The 17,866-nt window shown below is 39.0% G+C and overlaps 1 protein-coding gene across 1 annotated transcript in view; it reads left to right on the forward strand.

The window, feature by feature from the left end:
* DNAH17 (dynein axonemal heavy chain 17) overlaps nt 1-17,866 on the forward strand; it is a 241,515-nt gene that overhangs the window by 73,191 nt on the left and 150,458 nt on the right. The window contains exons 25-30 of the mRNA XM_043962383.1: nt 9,294-9,542; nt 10,840-10,962; nt 11,836-12,183; nt 12,762-12,853; nt 14,703-14,829; nt 16,447-16,599. Of these exons, the coding sequence (XP_043818318.1) occupies nt 9,294-9,542; nt 10,840-10,962; nt 11,836-12,183; nt 12,762-12,853; nt 14,703-14,829; nt 16,447-16,599 (1,092 nt within the window). The remainder of the gene's footprint in view (nt 1-9,293; nt 9,543-10,839; nt 10,963-11,835; nt 12,184-12,761; nt 12,854-14,702; nt 14,830-16,446; nt 16,600-17,866) is intronic.

Below are 17,866 nucleotides of genomic sequence, written 5' to 3' on the forward strand. Positions count from 1 at the left end.
CACCTATTTCTCCAAATAATTTGTATAATATTGGAATTAATTGTTCTTTAAATGTTTGGTAAAATTCACCCGTAAACCCATCTGGCCCTGGGGATTTTTTCTTAGGGAGTTCATTAATGGCTTGTTCAATTTCTTTTTCTAATATGGGTTTATTTAAGGATTTTATTTCTTCTTCCGTTAACCTGGGCAGTTTGTATTTTTGTAAATATTCATCCATTTCATTTAGATTGTCAAATTTATTGGCATACAGTTGGGCAAAATAATTCCTAATTATTGACTTAATTTCCACTTCATTGGTGGTAACATCACCCTTTTCATTTTTGATACTGGTAATTTGATTTTCTTCTTTCTTTTTTTAAATCAAATTAACCAATATTTTATCTATTTTATTGGTTTTTTCATAAAACCAGCTCTTAGTTTTATTGATTAATTCTATAGTTTTTTTTGCTTTCAATCTTATTAATTTCTCCTTTAATTTTCAGGATCTCTAATTTAGTGTCTAATTGGGGATTTCTAATTTGTTCTTTTTCTAGCTTTTTAAGTTGCATGCCCAATTCATTAATCTCCTCTTTCTCTTTTTTATTCATGTAAGCATTTAGAGCTATAAGTTTTCCCCTAAGCACTGCTTTGGCTGCATCCCATAGATTTTGGTATGTTGTCTCATTATTGTCATTCTCTTGAATAAAGTTATTGATTGTTTCTATGATTTCTTGTTTTGCCCATTCATTCTTTAGAATGAAATTATTTAGTTTCCAATTGATTTTCATTCTACTTTTCCCTGGCTCTTTCTTACATGTAATTTTTATTGCATTATGATCTGAGAAGGATGCATTTACTATTTCTGCCTTTCTACATTTGACTATGATGTTTTTGTGCCCTAATACATGGTCAATTTTTGAAAATGTGCCATGTACTGCTGAGAAAAAGGTATATTCCTTTCTATCCCCATTCAATTTTCTCCAGACATCTATCATGTCTAACTTTTCTAGTAATCTATTCACCTCATTCACTTCTTTCTTATTTATTTTTATTTCAATCTCTTAATGGTTAATAAATAAAATGACACCCTTCCTGTTGTTGTTGTTGTTGTTGTTGAATTGTATCTGACTTTTTGTGACCTCATTTGAGGTTTTCTTGCAAAAATATTGGAATGGGGGCAGCTAGGTGGCGCAGTGGATAGAGCACCAGCCCTGGAGTCAGGAGTACCTGAGTTCAAATCCGGCCTCAGACACTTAACACTTACTAACTGTGTAACCCTGGGCAAGTCACTTAACCCCAGTTGCCCCACTAAAAAACAAACAAACAAACAAAAAATATTGGAATGGTTAGATATTTCTTTCTTCAGCTTACAGATGAGGAAACTGAGTCAAAGAAGGTTAAGTGATTTGTCCAGAGTCACACAGATAGGAAGTATCTGAGGCTGGATTTGAACTCCAGGCCTGGTGCTCTATCCAGTGCACCAGCTAGCTGCCCCAAATAATACCCTGTTTTCCTATAGTCTTTTTTTGTTTTGTTTTGTTTTTTTTCCTATAGTCTTAAGAATGGTGGTACGTGGAGCAGCTAGGTGGCACAGTGGATAGAGCACTGGCCCTGGAGTCAGGAGTACCTGAGTTCAAATCCGGCCTCAGACACTTAACACTGTGTGTTAAGCTGTGTGACCCTGGGCAAGTCACTTAACCCCAATTGCCTCACCAAAAAAGAAAAAAAATGGTGGTATGTGACCCAGAAGTTCAGTTTGTGCTACTGCAGTATGAAGGTTATCACACGGGGTGTCTACCAAATCCATACAGAGCCTTCCATACTTTGTATGTACCTATCCCTGACATTTATCTCATATTCTCTTATATCATGTTTGTGTATATGTCTTTTCTTCCAGAAAGCCACAGGTGAGCCACGTGTATGTCATGTAGTCTGTCTTTAGTACATAGCACAGACACAATTCATATTAAAAAAAAATGGGACAAATTAGTTTAGGCCCCTGAAATCCAACCTGCAAACTGCTGAGTGGAACACAGGGAAAACTAGAGATTTATGTTGTTGTTTTACTTTGATGAACTAATAATTACATAGGCATTAGTACTCCTTCCTCTGATGTTGCTCTAAACCTCTCCACACTGCTTCTGTATGATTATTGTACATAGCTTTCCATAAATCTACAGAAAAGGACTTACCCAATGTACTCTGAACATCTCTGAGTCCTAATGTAGCACTGAGGCTGCCCCATTGTTTTTTTTTTTTCAAATTTTTGCTTCAGGACCAACCTTTTCCCATCACACATGTTGGCTATGCTATCTTTTAAATCACTTCTCAGATACAAGTTATCAAGGCCCAGTCTAACTAAGGGAGCTGAGTATTTGCGTTTTAGGGCAAGGCATGGGCCATTGGGTCCAGCACAATACCATGCTAATAATTCAAAACAGCACGCGGAACTTGCTGTTGCCTAAAAGGTCACTATTTTAGGAAGGCAGATTACCATCAAATACTAATTTCACTGATACACCTGATAATTCTCCTTCTATCTCATATGCCCTTTGGCATGACATACATGGTCCTACCCAGGCCCTGCCTTTTCTACTTCTGCCCCAGCCTCAGACCCTTACCTTTCAATGTTCCTGGCCTCCTAACCCAGCCTGGCCTTTCATTTATAATACTCTTCCCTCCCAATTTGAATCCCACTCCTTTCTCCTGGGAGGGCTGTGGTGGGTCTCAGCCCTAATAATGACTTTAATCATTATGCATTATAATGGCAGGCCATGACCCCAGTCATCCTAACATGAAGCTGACAGGCCTTCTGTCCCTGCCACCCAGAAGGCACCAGAGCCTCAGAGTTCAAACAACAAATGGAGCAGACCTCTATAGACATTTGCAACCATACAGGAAGGGAAATGACATATCCCTCAGGTCCTTCTGGATAAGCAAAAGGATCTGACCCCATCTTACCCCAGAGTTATAGGTCCAGAGTAAGTTATTTATAGATCTCCATGTTCAAGTGTTTCCCACAGCCTGAGCTAAGGTGGCCTTCGTTGATGTTCATTGACTCTTGAGAGCCAGAGACCTGATTTTTACATTTTTCAGCATAAGCAGTTACGTCTAGAAAATAGGCAAACTGCAAATTAAGAGATGTTTTAATTCTTTGTTGATTGTCTAGACTTAAGAAAGTGATGGAAAAAATGTTAATAATGCAGCTCAAACTTACTTAAAAGTTCCCATAGGTACATTTATTTTTCTTCTGGAGAGCCAGTTGTTAAATATTTACCAGCATACCACCATAGGACTGGGTTATCACATGGCCCAAAACAGGCACTAAAATTTCCATAGTCCATGTGGTCTACTAGAACCAGAAAGTACAAGTCTGTGTATGCTTCATGGCACTGCTAGATTAATATAACTTAAGTTTTTGGATTTGTAAAATTCTTCCAAGAGACCTATAATATTCTCTCTCTCTCTCTCTCTCTCTCTCTCTCTCTCTCTCTCTCTCTGAGTCAATCAGGGTTGTGACTTGCCCTGGGGCACATAGCCATTAAGTGTCTGAGGCTGGATGGCTGCTGCTCTACCTATTTCATGACCTCACTGCCCCATACCTGTTATTCTTGTTACCTTGTGTTCTTTAAATGTTGTTGCCTTTCAATTCTGCCAAATTTTCTTCTGCTTTATTGTTTTTATGTTCCAAATACCTCAATTTCACTTTTATCCTTTTCATTCTTTGGAGAGATTCTTCAGCAAGAATACATTTTTCCCCCTAATGTGATAATTGTTTTTAAATTTTGTATTGGGGCGGCTAGGTGGTACAGTGGATAAAGCACCGGCCTTGGATTCAGGAGGACCTGAGTTCAAATCTGGCCTCAGACACTTGACTTACTAGCTGTGTGACCCTGGGCAAGTCACTTAACCCCCATTGCCCAGCAAAAAAAAAAAATTTGTATTAAGTTCCAATTTCTGACCTATTCCTTATTTGTTCTTTTATGGGTTTCATTTATTTTTTGAACCATTAAAAAAATTTCTTATTGTTCATGACCCCTGTAGAGTCTACAGGATTTGCTTTTTATCAGGCACTATTTAGTTCTCTTTACTTCATATTTTCATCTGCTCCAAGAGCTTTTTATTTTCTTATTTGTTATTTCTTTTTGTTTTTAGGATCTTTCTTGTTGGTTTGTCTGGGTGTTATTTGCTGGATCTTTATTGAGGCTTTTTGTTTGCTATTTTTGGAGTGTCAGCCTTGTTTTATTTTCCTGTCACTCATTTTCTGACCTTCCTTTTTCTGATGAGCAGACTGCAAAGGCTGGGCTGCAAGATTACCTCAGCCTCCTCATGTGGTGGTGTCTAGAGTTGGCCATTCTGAGTTCCTCTCAGGGAAGAGGACTAGCCCCAGATGGGTTTCAGTTCTCTTTCCTATCTGGCCTGATACAGCCCTCCATGGTGTATCCTTCCGTATCACTTCCTTTGCTCTCCTCATTTCTTTCATGGTAAAACAGAGTCTCTTTATGGATGGTTTGAAGTTCAGGCAGAATCACTGCAGCTTTAGAGTCCTATCCTGGATAAGACCCTACATGTGAATGGTCTTGCACTCCCGTTGGGGACATATAGAGGCTGGTATGGGAAGGATACTAAGTAAACACTCAAGTATTAGAATTCTCTAGTGATAGGATTTTACCTTGTTAGGGATTCAGTCTTCTGTGGAATTAGTTATAATTACTCTACATCTGATGCATAATAACATTTATGGGTGTTGGAGGGTCTTTGGAGAGATTTAGAAAAGTGACTAATCTGCATCTTGCTCGTTATGCCCTTTAGACTTAATTTCATTCAGCTGGTGGGGGTGTGTATACAAATGATAAAAAAAGAATATTCCCCTTTACGTCTATGGTTGCAAAAGCGTAATATGAATTATGAAGCTGTGTGTGGGAGTATGGCGGGGAGGAAATGAAAATCACCAATAAGTGATCTGCCTACAAGATCTTGAACTCTAAAATGATGACAAGCTCTATCCTTCCATGTCTGCCTTCATTTCACTTTTAAACTCAATCTTTACCCTCACTGCAGCTGTCACTCCTTCTATCCCTGCCTTTCGTCCCTATCCCAGTCTTTCATCCCTGTTCTGGTTTTGTTTTTCTCACTTCAATAGCTTTGCCCCATGGTGAAGTTGTTCAACGTGGTCTTCTCTTCCACCCCTGAAACTTTTATTTATTTCTTTTGGGGAGTTGAGGCAATTGGGGTTAAGTGACTTGCCCAAGGTCAAACAGCTAGTAAGTGTTAAGTGTCTGAGGCCGGATTTGAACTCAGGTACTCCTGACTCCAGGGCCGGTGCTCTATCCACTTCGCCACCTAGCTGCCCCAACCCCTGAAACTTTTGATCTTTCTCCTTTTGCTTTTCATATACAACTAATAGTCAACCTTGTGTTGTCATCTGCTTCCCTACTCCCAAATTGCTGAACATCTCTGAAGCAAGTCATTTGATTATGACAGTGTGTCCATTACAGATTCATATTATTTAGCTTCAAATGGGCCTGCTCAGCAGTCATTTTATTAACTTTTGATTGACTTCCTATCACAACCCCCACAATGACTGTTCCAAACCTCCTCCACTCTTACCAAACCCCCAAATCTACTCCCACCACTCTTTCTCTAAGCAGATAACCTATTTTACTGAAAAGATTGAGGCCATCTAGAATTAGTTCTCTCTTTCCTCCTCCTCTATCCTTTAAAGTCACTCTACATCAATACCCATCCTTTCCTCATTTGCTCCTCATAGAGAAAGAAGTGGATTTGACCTTTACCCTTGCCTTGGCTAATTCCTCCATTCTTACCCCATTCATCCCCTCCTATCTGCTTCAGGAGCTTGCCAAACAGTAATTCCCTTTCTCTTTCATTACTATTTGTTCTCTCCCTAACAGTTCTTTTCTTGCTGCCTGCAAAATAATTAGATTTTTCCATCCTTAAGAAACCTTCACTGGACTGTAAAACTTTTGACACCACAACTCTGCTAAAACTTCTCTTTCACTGCTCTTCACTGGTCTCTTAACTGCTAAATCTAATGGCTTTTCTTCATAGTCCCCTCCTTTCTTTGACCTTTCTGAAACCTTTGAGAATACTCTAGAATAGAGGGCAGCTGGGTGGCGTAGTGGATAAGGCACTGGCCCTGGACTCAGGAGGACCTGAGTTCAAATTCGGCCTCAGACACTTGACACTTAATAGGTGTGTGACCCTGGGCAAGTCACTTAACACTCATTGCCCTGCCAAAAAAAAAAAAAAAAAAGAATACTCCGGAATATTCTCACCACCCTTGAGTCCACTTACCTGTCTTACCTGTTAAACTACTCTTTCTCATTCTGTTTTGCTGGTTCCTCACCTCCTCCTGCCCCTAAGCATACGTGTTTCCCATGACCGTGTTCTGAAACCTCTCTCTCTCTCTCTCTCATTACTGTATCCTTGTTGTTCTTATCTATCTCCATGGATCCAATTATTTCCTCTATGTAGATGACCCCCAAATCTAGCCCTACTTTCTTCACTGTATATTAGCTCCACATCCCCAACTGTCTCCTGAATGACTTGTTGGCAGCCTAAACTCAACAAGTCTAAAATTGAACATATCATCTCCCCTGTCTTCTTCCTTCCCTATTTCTATAGGTGGTATTACCATCCCCCCAGACACTCAGGCTAAACACTTCAAAATAATCTTTGCTTCTTCATTTTAACTCATTCCTCATGTCCATTTCATTGCCAAGTTCTAAGAATTCTCCTTCTCCAGTGTCTCTCACATATCCTCTTTTCTTTCCTCATGTAGTCACTACTCTAGATTAAGTCCCTATAAACACTTACCTGAACTGTTCCGTAGGCCCCCGGTCTCTCTCCCCTTTTCCATTCCACTCTTCCCACAACTGTCAAAATAATCTTCCAGTTTTATAGATCTGATGATGTCACTCCTGTATGCAAAAATCTTCAGTAGTTAGCTGGTGTCTCTAGAATAAAATAAAAACCCATTCTGACTTTTTAGGCTATTTACAATTTGGCTCTGAAAGACATTTCCTGTCTAATGTCACTTTATTTCTTTTTCTGTATTACATTTTTTAGCCAAACTAGACCATGACATGTTTCATCTTTCTATGTCATCTCCAGATTCTTTACATCCATAAAGGCCATTCTCCATGCTTAGAGCATACTCCTTCCTCAACTTTGTCATTCAGAATTCTCCTCCTTCAAGTCCTTAGCAAATCATAAGGATGCTATTCTCTCATTTCCCAGATTTCCTTAGAGTACTTTATCTCCTGGGTTAAGTTTGAGATTTCAAAGACTAGAAGAAAAATACTATGAATGTAAAGGTTCATTGAGAAATATGTAAGGCATGTGGACAGTCACTCATACAGAAGAAATATAAGGAAACACATCTTCTTTGGTATATCTCACTTCTATCTGCTTGGAACCCTGTTTTTATCTGGTGCAGGGAAAAGAGGCTGCACTTATTATTGCTCCCAGAAGATTAGTTTTATCCAGACAATAATGTGCTGACCACTGGGTGGCCCACACCTGATAGGAATGCCACCTGCAGATGCAGTAATCTATGCAAAGCAGATAAGGCTAAACACAGGAATGGTAGAATTCCTTTACAGTCACTGGGACTTCACTCACAGACATTGATTAGCTACTCTAGCTGTTACCATCTTCACATTACCCTTCTTCCCACTGAAAAGGGCCTAGTCTAACTGACCTGCATCAGTTCCTTGGTCCTCACTGTGCATTATACAGGTCTGAATGCACACAGTATCTCACTCCATCCCCTGCTCAGAAGGTAAGCAAGCTCTTTGAGATGAGGAACTTCTTTTCTTTCTTTAAAAAAAATCATTTTATCCCCAGTATCTAGCACATATAAAGTAAATATTTAATGTGTTTGTTAAATTAAATTGATTTGAAATGAATTGAAATATATATAAGGGCAGAAGCCACCACAGGGATAAGCAAATGTCATTTTAAAGTGATATATATATATATAAATAAATAAAACCATCCTCTTGAAAAGGAGAGAAAGATTCAGCCTCCCTCACATGTGGGATGAGTGGCCTGGGCTTTGAGTATTAGGTTGTCTCTCAAAATAAGGCAATATCACCTGGTTTGGGGACTGGGAGAGAGTGAGCAAGGGTGAGAGGGAAAAGGACTGGAGGAAGAGCAGGCATCTTCCTTGCCTAGTGGGATGTCTGATGAAGCTTGACGCAGTTTTTTTGTTTTATTTTTGTTTTGTTTTGTTTTGTTTTGTTTTGTTTTTAGTGAGGCAATTGGGGTTAAGTGACTTGCCCAGGGTCACACAGCTAGTAAGTGTTAAGTGTCTGAGGCCGGATTTGAACTCAGGTACTCCTGACTCCAGGGTCAGTGCTCTATCCACTGTGCCACCTAGTTGCCCCTCGATGCAGTTTTAACAGTGGCAGGCTGAGGTCAACATATGAGAAGCCTTTCTCTTCCCAGGCCATGGAAAGATGTATAAAGACTGGTGCCTATGATGGCAGCCTTGTTGGGGTTCTGTGGTATGGGAAATTCTGGTCAAAGCACTTAGACTGCAGGGAATGTGAAAGAATGGGTGAAACTAGAACCGTCTCTTTCCAGCTCCCTTCCCCACCCTTTCCACTTTTTGTTCATTAACACATTGGTTTCCCATTGGTTTGATCTTTATGAGTTAAGCTAGGGTTTCTAGACATGGTATCTAGGAATAGATTTCAAGGGTTTCATGAACTTGGATGATAAGAAAAACTGCATCTTCATTTTTGCCAAGTGAAATTTAGCATTCCCTTCAAATATGTCAAAGCATTATTGTTAGAATGACTTCACTTTCTACCAGAGGGGACCATGATGTGAAAAAGGTTAAGAACCCCTGATGTAAGTTGTTTCCTTTATACTGATTTTTGTTCTTTTCCTCTATAGAAGTGTGGTCTACCCAGACCCATGTAGTTCCTTGTATCCTTTTCTTTGCAGTTCAAGTGAGGAGTGGCATAACTCTGGTGGTTTTAACCTTGTGGAAGAACAGTGACCAGGGAAGTTCTTTCTGGGTACCTAGCTGGGGCTTCCAATCTCTGGCCCATTGTTAGAGAATCCCTCTCTAACTGGGGACAGATATAATAAGCCATTAATCACACGTTTCCATATAATGCTGTAAGCTCCCCAACACAGAATTTTAAAAGGGAATTCCAGGCCTCTCCATTCCCTGATGAAAAGAACCTAACTTTTATTTCTTCTGTGTAGTTATGCACATTTGTCTCTTCGTGAATTTTCCCTTGACAAGGTGCTATGTCAAATGGGTATTCTCATTTTAGGTGAATGCCAGCATTGATGATTGGAAGACTACCAAATGGAAAGATATTAATGTTGAACAGATGGATTTTGACTGTAAGAAGTTTGCTAAAGATGTAAGGAGTTTGGACAAAGAAATGAAAGCCTGGGATGCCTTTGTGGGGCTGGATAACACTGTGAAGAACATGATCACATCCCTCCGAGCTGTGAGTGAACTACAGAATCCAGCCATCAGGGACCGCCACTGGCAGCAGCTCATGCAGGCGACACAGGTACATCCTGAAACTTAGACTGAGAAGAGTCAGTGATCGCCATCCTTTTAGCTACATTTCCTATTGTTAAGCCATTTGTGCCCATTAACGTAATGTCTATGAAAACATTAATAAGGGTAAAACTTCTTCCCTAATAACACTTATTCGCTATCAGAGACAAGAATGGGTTTCATAACTCCGGTGTCAGATATGTCAATTAATAAACATTTATTAAGCACCTACTATATGTCAGATACTGCTAAGCACTGGAGATATAGAAAAAAAGCAAAAGATAGTCCCTGCCCTCAAGGAGCTTACAATCGAATGGGGGAGACAACATGCAAACAAATATATTCAAAATAAGTTATATTCAGGATAAACAGGAAATATCTAACAGAGGGAAGGTACTAGGTTTCAGAGGAGTCAGGAAAGCCTTCCAGTAAAAGATGGGGTGTTAATTGGGACTTAAAGGAAGTGAGAGAGGTCACTGGGTAGAGCAGAGATGGGAGAACATGCTAAGTATGGTGAACAGTCAGTGGAAATACCTGGAGCTGTTTGAGGAACAGCTAGGCTAGATGTCACTAGATCAGAGATATGTGGCAGCAAGTGAGGTATGATAAAATTGGAAAGGTAGGAGGGGGCTAGGTTATAAAGGGCTTTGGATGTTAAACAGAGCCTTTTTCATTTGATCCTGAAGCCACTGGAGTTTACAAGTCTTTGGGAATTTTCTTGGCTAAGATACTGGAGTGGTTTGCCATTTCCTTCTCCAGTTCATTTTCTTTCTTTCTTTGTTTCTTTTTAGTGAGTCAATTGGGGTTAAGTGACTTGCCTAGGGTTACACAGCTAGTAAGTGTTAAGTGTCTGAGGTCGGATTTGAACTCAGGTACTCCTGACTCCAGGGCCGGTGCTCTATCCACTGTGCCACCTAGCTGCCCCCAGCTCATTTTACAGATAAGAAACCTGAGGCAGACAGAGATCAAGTGACTTGCCCAGGATCACACAGCTTCTAAGTGTCTGAGGCTAGATTTGAACTTAGGTCTTTTTGACTCCAGGTCCACTGTTCTACCCATTTTTTAACCATCTACTATTTTCAAGGCACTATAAGAGGTGTTGAGTATACAAATCAATAGAAGTCATGGTTCCTACTCTCAAAGTGTTGACAAATTAATGAACTAATTTTTCACAGTTGATTGGCCTATTTCTTTGAAGTATTCAAATGCTAGGAATTTCTTTAGATTGTAGATGTGATAGAATGATAAACATTGTGTCCTTGGAAACGATAAACATTAATGACCTTGGAAACAAACTTTGGTCCTAGGTGAAATTTGAAATGTCTGACCAAACAACTTTGGCAGATTTACTACAGCTGAATCTACACAGATATGAAGATGAGGTTCGTGGTATTGTAGACAAGGCTGTGAAGGAGTCTGGGATGGAAAAGGTATGATTTAACAACTAAGTTAGGACTAAACTCTCTCCCTAAAATCAGATTATCCCAAGAGTTGTACTGGAATTCAATTGTCACTTCATCTGTTGCTCAGTATTCACATATCTTTTCAATAAGCTGAAGTTGAACAGTGTCTCATTTTACCCATCCAATTAGAAAAACACTTAGAAAACCTCACCAGCAATTATGACTAGCAGAATTTATTTTTTATTACTTTTTGTTAATATCTTTAATTTTTTGCATCACTGTAATTCCCCAGCATCCCTTTCAATTCCCTTCCCAGAAAGTCATCTCCTATAATAATAGTATTTTAAAGACAAAGAAAGGGAAAGATTCAGCATAACTGATGAATATTTTGAAAAAAGTCTGCTAATGTGTGCAGTGTGCAACATGCATGAACTTCCCATCCCTGTAGAGAGGCAGAATTTATTTTCAAGCTACAAGGACTAGCTCACTTGCAAGAGATATATTCTTAGAAAGTATGCAAATTGAATTTTTTAATAGATTGAATCTTATTTTCCTATTGACTTGAATTATGACTTCAAAGATACTTCTTTTTCATTCCTGCTCTTCAAATTGCAGTGGTTCCCAATACTTCTACTTGAAGCTATTTTGTCAAGTAGTCAGTGATATGTTAATATATATTTAAAGTCATTGGGAAAATTCTTAATTAAAGAAAGCCTAAGGTAAGGAAGTCTTTTAATCAAGTAAAGAAGCCCTTTATAACTGGAATAATTACTCAATTTAGATTTTTACACATAATTATTTTTCTTAGAGAATAGCAGAATGATTCCAGAGATGCTTGGGGTCATTGCAAAGCTTCATATTCAAAGGAAGTAGGCAAACTGATGTATTTATTTATATTAGGTTTTGAAAGCACTGGATAGTACCTGGTCGACTATGGAGTTTGAACACGAACCCCACCACAGAACTGGAACCATGATGCTGAAATCAGATGAAACTCTGATCGAAACTCTAGAAGATAACCAAGTCCAACTTCAAGCCTTGCTGACGTCCAAGTACCTTGCCCATTTTTTGAAAGAGGTGACGAGTTGGCAAAAAAAACTATCAACGGCCGATTCTGTCATTTCCATTTGGTTTGAAGTGCAGAGAACTTGGAGTCATTTGGAGAGTATCTTCATTGGGTCTGAAGATATTCGATCTCAGCTCCCTGAGGATTCGCAACGTTTTGATGCCATTGATCGAGATTTTAAGGTGAACAAAAATGCTCCTGCTTGAACATGTTAAAAAAAAAAATAGCCAATATGGGGGAGGGGAGAGTGCTGGAATTGGAGCTAGGATGAGTAGTCAGAACAAATATGGAAGTTACAAAGAGCTAAAATCAGGTTTGATATAAGGGGAAAAAACACCCTAATTTCCCATAAAGAGTTGGACAGGACAGAACAACAAAAATGCAACCCTACTTTATATAGCAGTAAAGGGAGTTTCCTTGCTGGAAAGGAATGAGATCACAAGTCTGGACAAAAATATTTATAAGTATTCCTCTTTGCATTCACGCACTGTGTGCTGCATCCTAATGAACTGCCTAACTTCCCTACCCCAACTCTAAAGGTTCAGTGTCCCCTAGATCAAGACCTAAGTCAGGAATCTTTGCCTTCTCCCTAGCAGCAGACAGCTCCGGAATGGGCACCACATCTTCATCCAGTGGTGGAATGACTTCCTCCTCCTGGACACAAGCATTTTGAGTTTGTAAAGGGTTAATCTGCTTCTTGTCTTGCCTCTGGGAGAAACCATGTCCCTTAATTCACCAATGGAATGTCTTTTCTCCACAGGAGTTAATGGAGGATGCTATCAAAACACCCAATGTTGTTGAAGCAACTAATAAACCAGGCCTTTTTAACAAACTTGAGGCTCTACAAAAAAGGTGAGCATTGGGACCCTTGTTAAGGGAAGCATTCAACAAATATCAAAAGACCGAAAAAAAACCCTTAGCTTATAATTAGCCAGTTGTATAATGGCCAAATTCTCTAACAATCATTCGGCAAAATTGTTAATAAAGTTAATAAAATTGTTAATAAATTTCCTTTAGTTCCAGTTGATTTGCAATTAATTGCCATTCTTGCATTTCCCCTGCTCCTTGAAGGCATGGATTATTTAATTTTTGTTTCCACATTCCCCTTAGTGCTAGCACCTTCCTTCCATTGATTAGCTCCAATTATCCTGTATATATACCTTGATGTACATAGATGTTTGCATGTTGTCCCCACCTCAACCCTGATTACACTCTGAGCTCTCTGATAACAGAGATTTGGTTTTTTCCCCTTTCTTTGTACTCTTAGTGCTTAGTATGGTACCTGGCACACATTAGGTGCTTAACAGACATTGAAGACATCGAAGTTCATCTACTGCATCCCGAGCTATGATTAATTGTTCTAACTTTTGTCTTGCCACTTGATTCTGAAGGTTGCTGATTTTGTGCAACTCTGTCTTACTTCAGTCTAATTCATATGCGAGTCAAGACATCACCCCACAGTGTCATTGGTCCTCTTGGAAAAGATTCTTGACTTGACTTGATTTTTAAAAAATTAATAAAGTATTTTATTTTTTTCCCATTACATGTAAAGATAGTTCTCAACTTTTGTTTATACAAGCTTTCCAATTTTAGATTTTTCTCCCTCCCTCCCCTCCCTCCCCCCTCCCCTAGACAGCAGGTAATCTGATATAGGTCATTTATATATATATATATATGTGTATGTATATGTATATATATAATGTGTGTATGTATATACATACACACATAATAACATTAAACATATTTCTGCATTAGTCATGTTATAAGAGAAAAATCAGAGCAATGAGGAAAAACCTCAAAATAGAAAAACATCAGCACCAAAAACAAAAGAAATAGTATGGTTCATTCAGCATCTATACTCTACAGTTCTTTTTTTTTTCCTGGATTTGGAGATCCTCTTCTATCATGAGTTCCCTGGAACTCTTCTGTACCATTGCATTGGTGAGAAGAATATAGTCCATCACAGTAGATCAACACTCAATGTTGATGATACTATGTACAATGTTCTTCTGGTTCTGCTCATCTCACTCATCATCAGCCCACACAAGACCCTCCAGGTTTCTCTGAATTCCTCCTGCTCATCGTTTCTTACAGCACAATAGTATTCCATTGTATTCATATACCACAACTTGTCCAGCCATTGCCCAATTGATGGGCACCCCCTCAACTTCCAATTCCTTGCCACCACATAAAGAGCAGCTATAAATATTTTTGTACATGTGGGTCCCCTTTCCCCTTTCCATGATTTCTTTGGGCAAAAGACCCAAAAGTGGTATTGCTGGGTCAAAGGGTATGCACAGCTTTATTGCCCTTTGGGCATAATTCCAAATTGCTCTCCAATGGCTGGATAGACTTGATTTGATTTTGATGAGCATCCCCAGTGCCCAAGAGAGTAGGTAGCACATAGTAGGCAGTTAATGCATGGGGATAAATTTTTTTAAAATTTATTTCATCAGACTAAATTTTTAATATCGATATTGAACAATACGCTTTCCATTGCTCCAAATCTGATTCCATGGGGCTACATGTGCCAAGGGAAATGAACTAATGGAACCTAGTCCAGGCTCCCTTAGTTTATCTGGCTTCATGAATACAGTTATACAACCTCTGCCATTGTCAGTCCAGTGTGGTTTCTGGAAAAGAATAGAAAAATATATATTATAGCATAATTAAGTTGCCTTCTTTTCTTCTTTGCCTCTAGTTTGGCACTTTGTGAAAAGGCTTTGGCAGAATACTTAGAGACAAAAAGACTGGCTTTCCCTAGGTTCTACTTTGTCTCTTCTGCTGACCTGTTAGACATTTTATCCAATGGAAACGACCCTGTAGAGGTAGGTAATATAATCATATTACTCTTTGGGCCCCCACTGCTCTGAAGGCCAAGCAGGTTACATTTCCTTTTCCTCCAGGGTCATTCAGTACCCTTAAGAGGGTTTGGGGCTGCCTGGGCTCTCTGTCATTGGCCCCTGACCCCATCAATGGTATTTTTCCAATTCTAGGGGGTCCCTTGTACCCACCAGTTCAATTTGACCACTTAATAGATTTGCTTTTAGAAGGAATGTTTGCTTCAAAGGTATAGCAAGAATAATCACGGGGCAGCTAGGTGGCGCAGTGGATAGAGCACCTGCCCTGAAGTCAGGAGTACCTGAGTTCAAATCTGGCCCCAAACACTTAACACTTCCTAGCTGTGTGACCCTGGGCAAGTCACTTAACCCCAATTGCCTCACTAAAAAAAAAAAAAAAGAATAATCATAAAAAACATTTCACCCCAATACCTAGGGACATTATCTCTCCCTGTAACACCTCATACTCTGGGGAAGAAAAAGATAATTAGGCTCACATTTTAGCTCAGATCCTTAATTGGCACAGTCCCAAGTCCAAAGTCCCACCTTGGATTTGAATTCTGGGCCCTCCCTAGCTGTACAGCCTGAAATCCTGTATCTTCCTTATTCCCAGTATTATAAAATGTGACAATATTATGCTTCTTTGACCAAGGAGGTCAAAGGCAGAAATAAAAGTCCAATATATACTAATATATTTGTAGTAGAGCTTTCTGTAGTAGCAAAAAACAAAACAATCTCACTAGGAGCAAATGAGTGCCCATTGATGGGGGAGTGACTTGAACATATTGTAATATATTGAGGTAATAGAATATGATCACAACATAAAGTAGCAATGGAAATAGCAGTGATTCAGGAGTCAGGGAATCTGAGTTCAAATCCTGCCTCACGTTTACTATCTGTGTGACCTTGAGTTAGTCATTCGACCTTTCTGGGTATCCATTTCCTTATCTGAAAAATGAAGGGGGTTGGACGAAATGGCCTCTGAGGTCTTTTCCACCTATCTGTGATCCTATAGTTACTATGATACTAAGAAATGATGATTATGATGATAATTAACAACAACAACAATTCATTTAAGGTTTACAAGGTGTTCTACCAATAATATATCTTATTTTATCCTCACAACAACCATGGGAGGTAGATGCTATTATTATCCCCATTTTATAGTTGAGTAAACTGAAGCAAACAGAGGTTAAATGATTTTCCCAGGGTCACATAGCTAATAAGTATCTGAGGCCAGATTTGAACTCAAGTTTTCCTGATTCCAGGTCTGGCACTCTCTCTACCACGCTCCCTCTCTGCATCTAAATAAGATGTACATAAATACATGAACTCAGGCTCCAAGAGAATGATATATGCAAAGATTACAATAATGTAAATGATAAATTAAACATTAAATAATGTTAATGAAATGAAAATGCAATGATTTTTCTTGGTCCCTGAAAACAGATGATAAAGTCCACTTTCCTCTCAGAAGAGATAGGAGGGTCATAGGTATGGAAGGTTCTGTGGATGGGATATAATGAGAAATGACCTGTATAAACAGCCAAAAGCATTGCTAAAACTTTAAAACATAGACTATGCAATTTGTTTTCCTTTGCTTAGGTTGGTCGCCATTTGTCCAAACTCTTTGATAGTTTATGTAAGCTGAAATTCCAACTAGATGAGGAAGAGCAGCCTATTAAAATAGGCTTGGGGATGTTTAGCAAGGAAGAGGAATATGTGGAATTTGATAAGGAATGTGACTTGTCGGGACAGGTAAGTTCACATAGTAAGTATGCCTAGCATTCTGTCATTAGGCAGCCTGCTCTTTGGAATGCCTAGAAGGTATGCAAGTTAGAGATTAATATATGTAGGTCAGGATAGAAACCACTATTGACTGTCTTTTTAAAAACATTCCAATTTATTGTTTATTTTATTTTTTATTTTTTTTGCAGGGCAATGGGGGTTAAGTGACTTGCCCAGGGTCACACAGCTAGTAAGTGTCAAGTGTCTGAGGCCGGATTTGAACTCAGGTACTCCTGACTCCAGGGCCGGTGCTTTATCCACTGTGCCACCTAGCTGCCCCCTTGTTTATTTATTTTAAACTTTTTTTTTCTTTTTAAGTTTTGAATCCCAAATTATCTCCCTCCTTTTTACCCCCTCCCCAACCCATTGAGAAGGCAAGAAATATGATATCAATTACATATGAAATACATGTGAAGTCATATAGAACATATTTTTATATTAGCCATATTTTTTAAAAAGCAAGAAAAATAAAGTGAGAAAATTATACTTCAATTTTCACTCAGATTCCATCAGTTGTCTCTGTGAGGTGGCAAGCATTTTTTCATCATGAGTCTTTTGGAATATCTTGGATCATTGTACTGATTCAAGTAGCCAAGTCTTTCACAGTTGATCATCATTACAACTTTGCTTTTACTGTGCAAAATGATCTCCTGGTTCTTCTCACTTCACTTTGCATCAGTTCATATAGGTCCTGCCCCATTTTCCTGAAACCACCCCCTTGGCAAATATACTTTTCCTTTCTCAAAGAAATTTTGTGATATAATTTTGTTTGAAATCCTTTTTCTAGTTCTGGTTTTCTTTTGGTTTGTATTTATCTTCTAGTCTTCTGTACAGGATGTCCCAAAAGTCTTAGTGCTGTTGAAATTAAATGGAAGGACAAGTCCATACTCCCTACTACTGGGGATCCTGAGGCTGGTGGATCACTTGAGTTCAAGAGTTCTGCAGTAAAACTAAAGCTGATTTGGATGCCTACACTAAATCTGGCACCAATATGGTGTTCCATCAGGACCAAGTTGTCTAAGGAAGGGTAACCTAGTATAGGTCAGAAACAGCAATGATGAGATTGGTACCATGTCTATGAGTGGCTGCTGGAAGGAAGGAAGGAAGGAAGGAAGGAAGGAAGGAAGGAAGGAAGAAAGAAAGAAAGAAAGAAAGAAAGAAAGAAAGAAAGAAAGAAAGAAAGAAAGAAAGAAAGAAAGAAAGAAAGAAAGAAAGAAAGAAAGAAAGAAAGAAAGAA

This window comes from Dromiciops gliroides, chromosome 4 (genome assembly GCF_019393635.1).
Source record: "Dromiciops gliroides isolate mDroGli1 chromosome 4, mDroGli1.pri, whole genome shotgun sequence".
Taxonomy (NCBI): domain Eukaryota; kingdom Metazoa; phylum Chordata; class Mammalia; order Microbiotheria; family Microbiotheriidae; genus Dromiciops; species Dromiciops gliroides.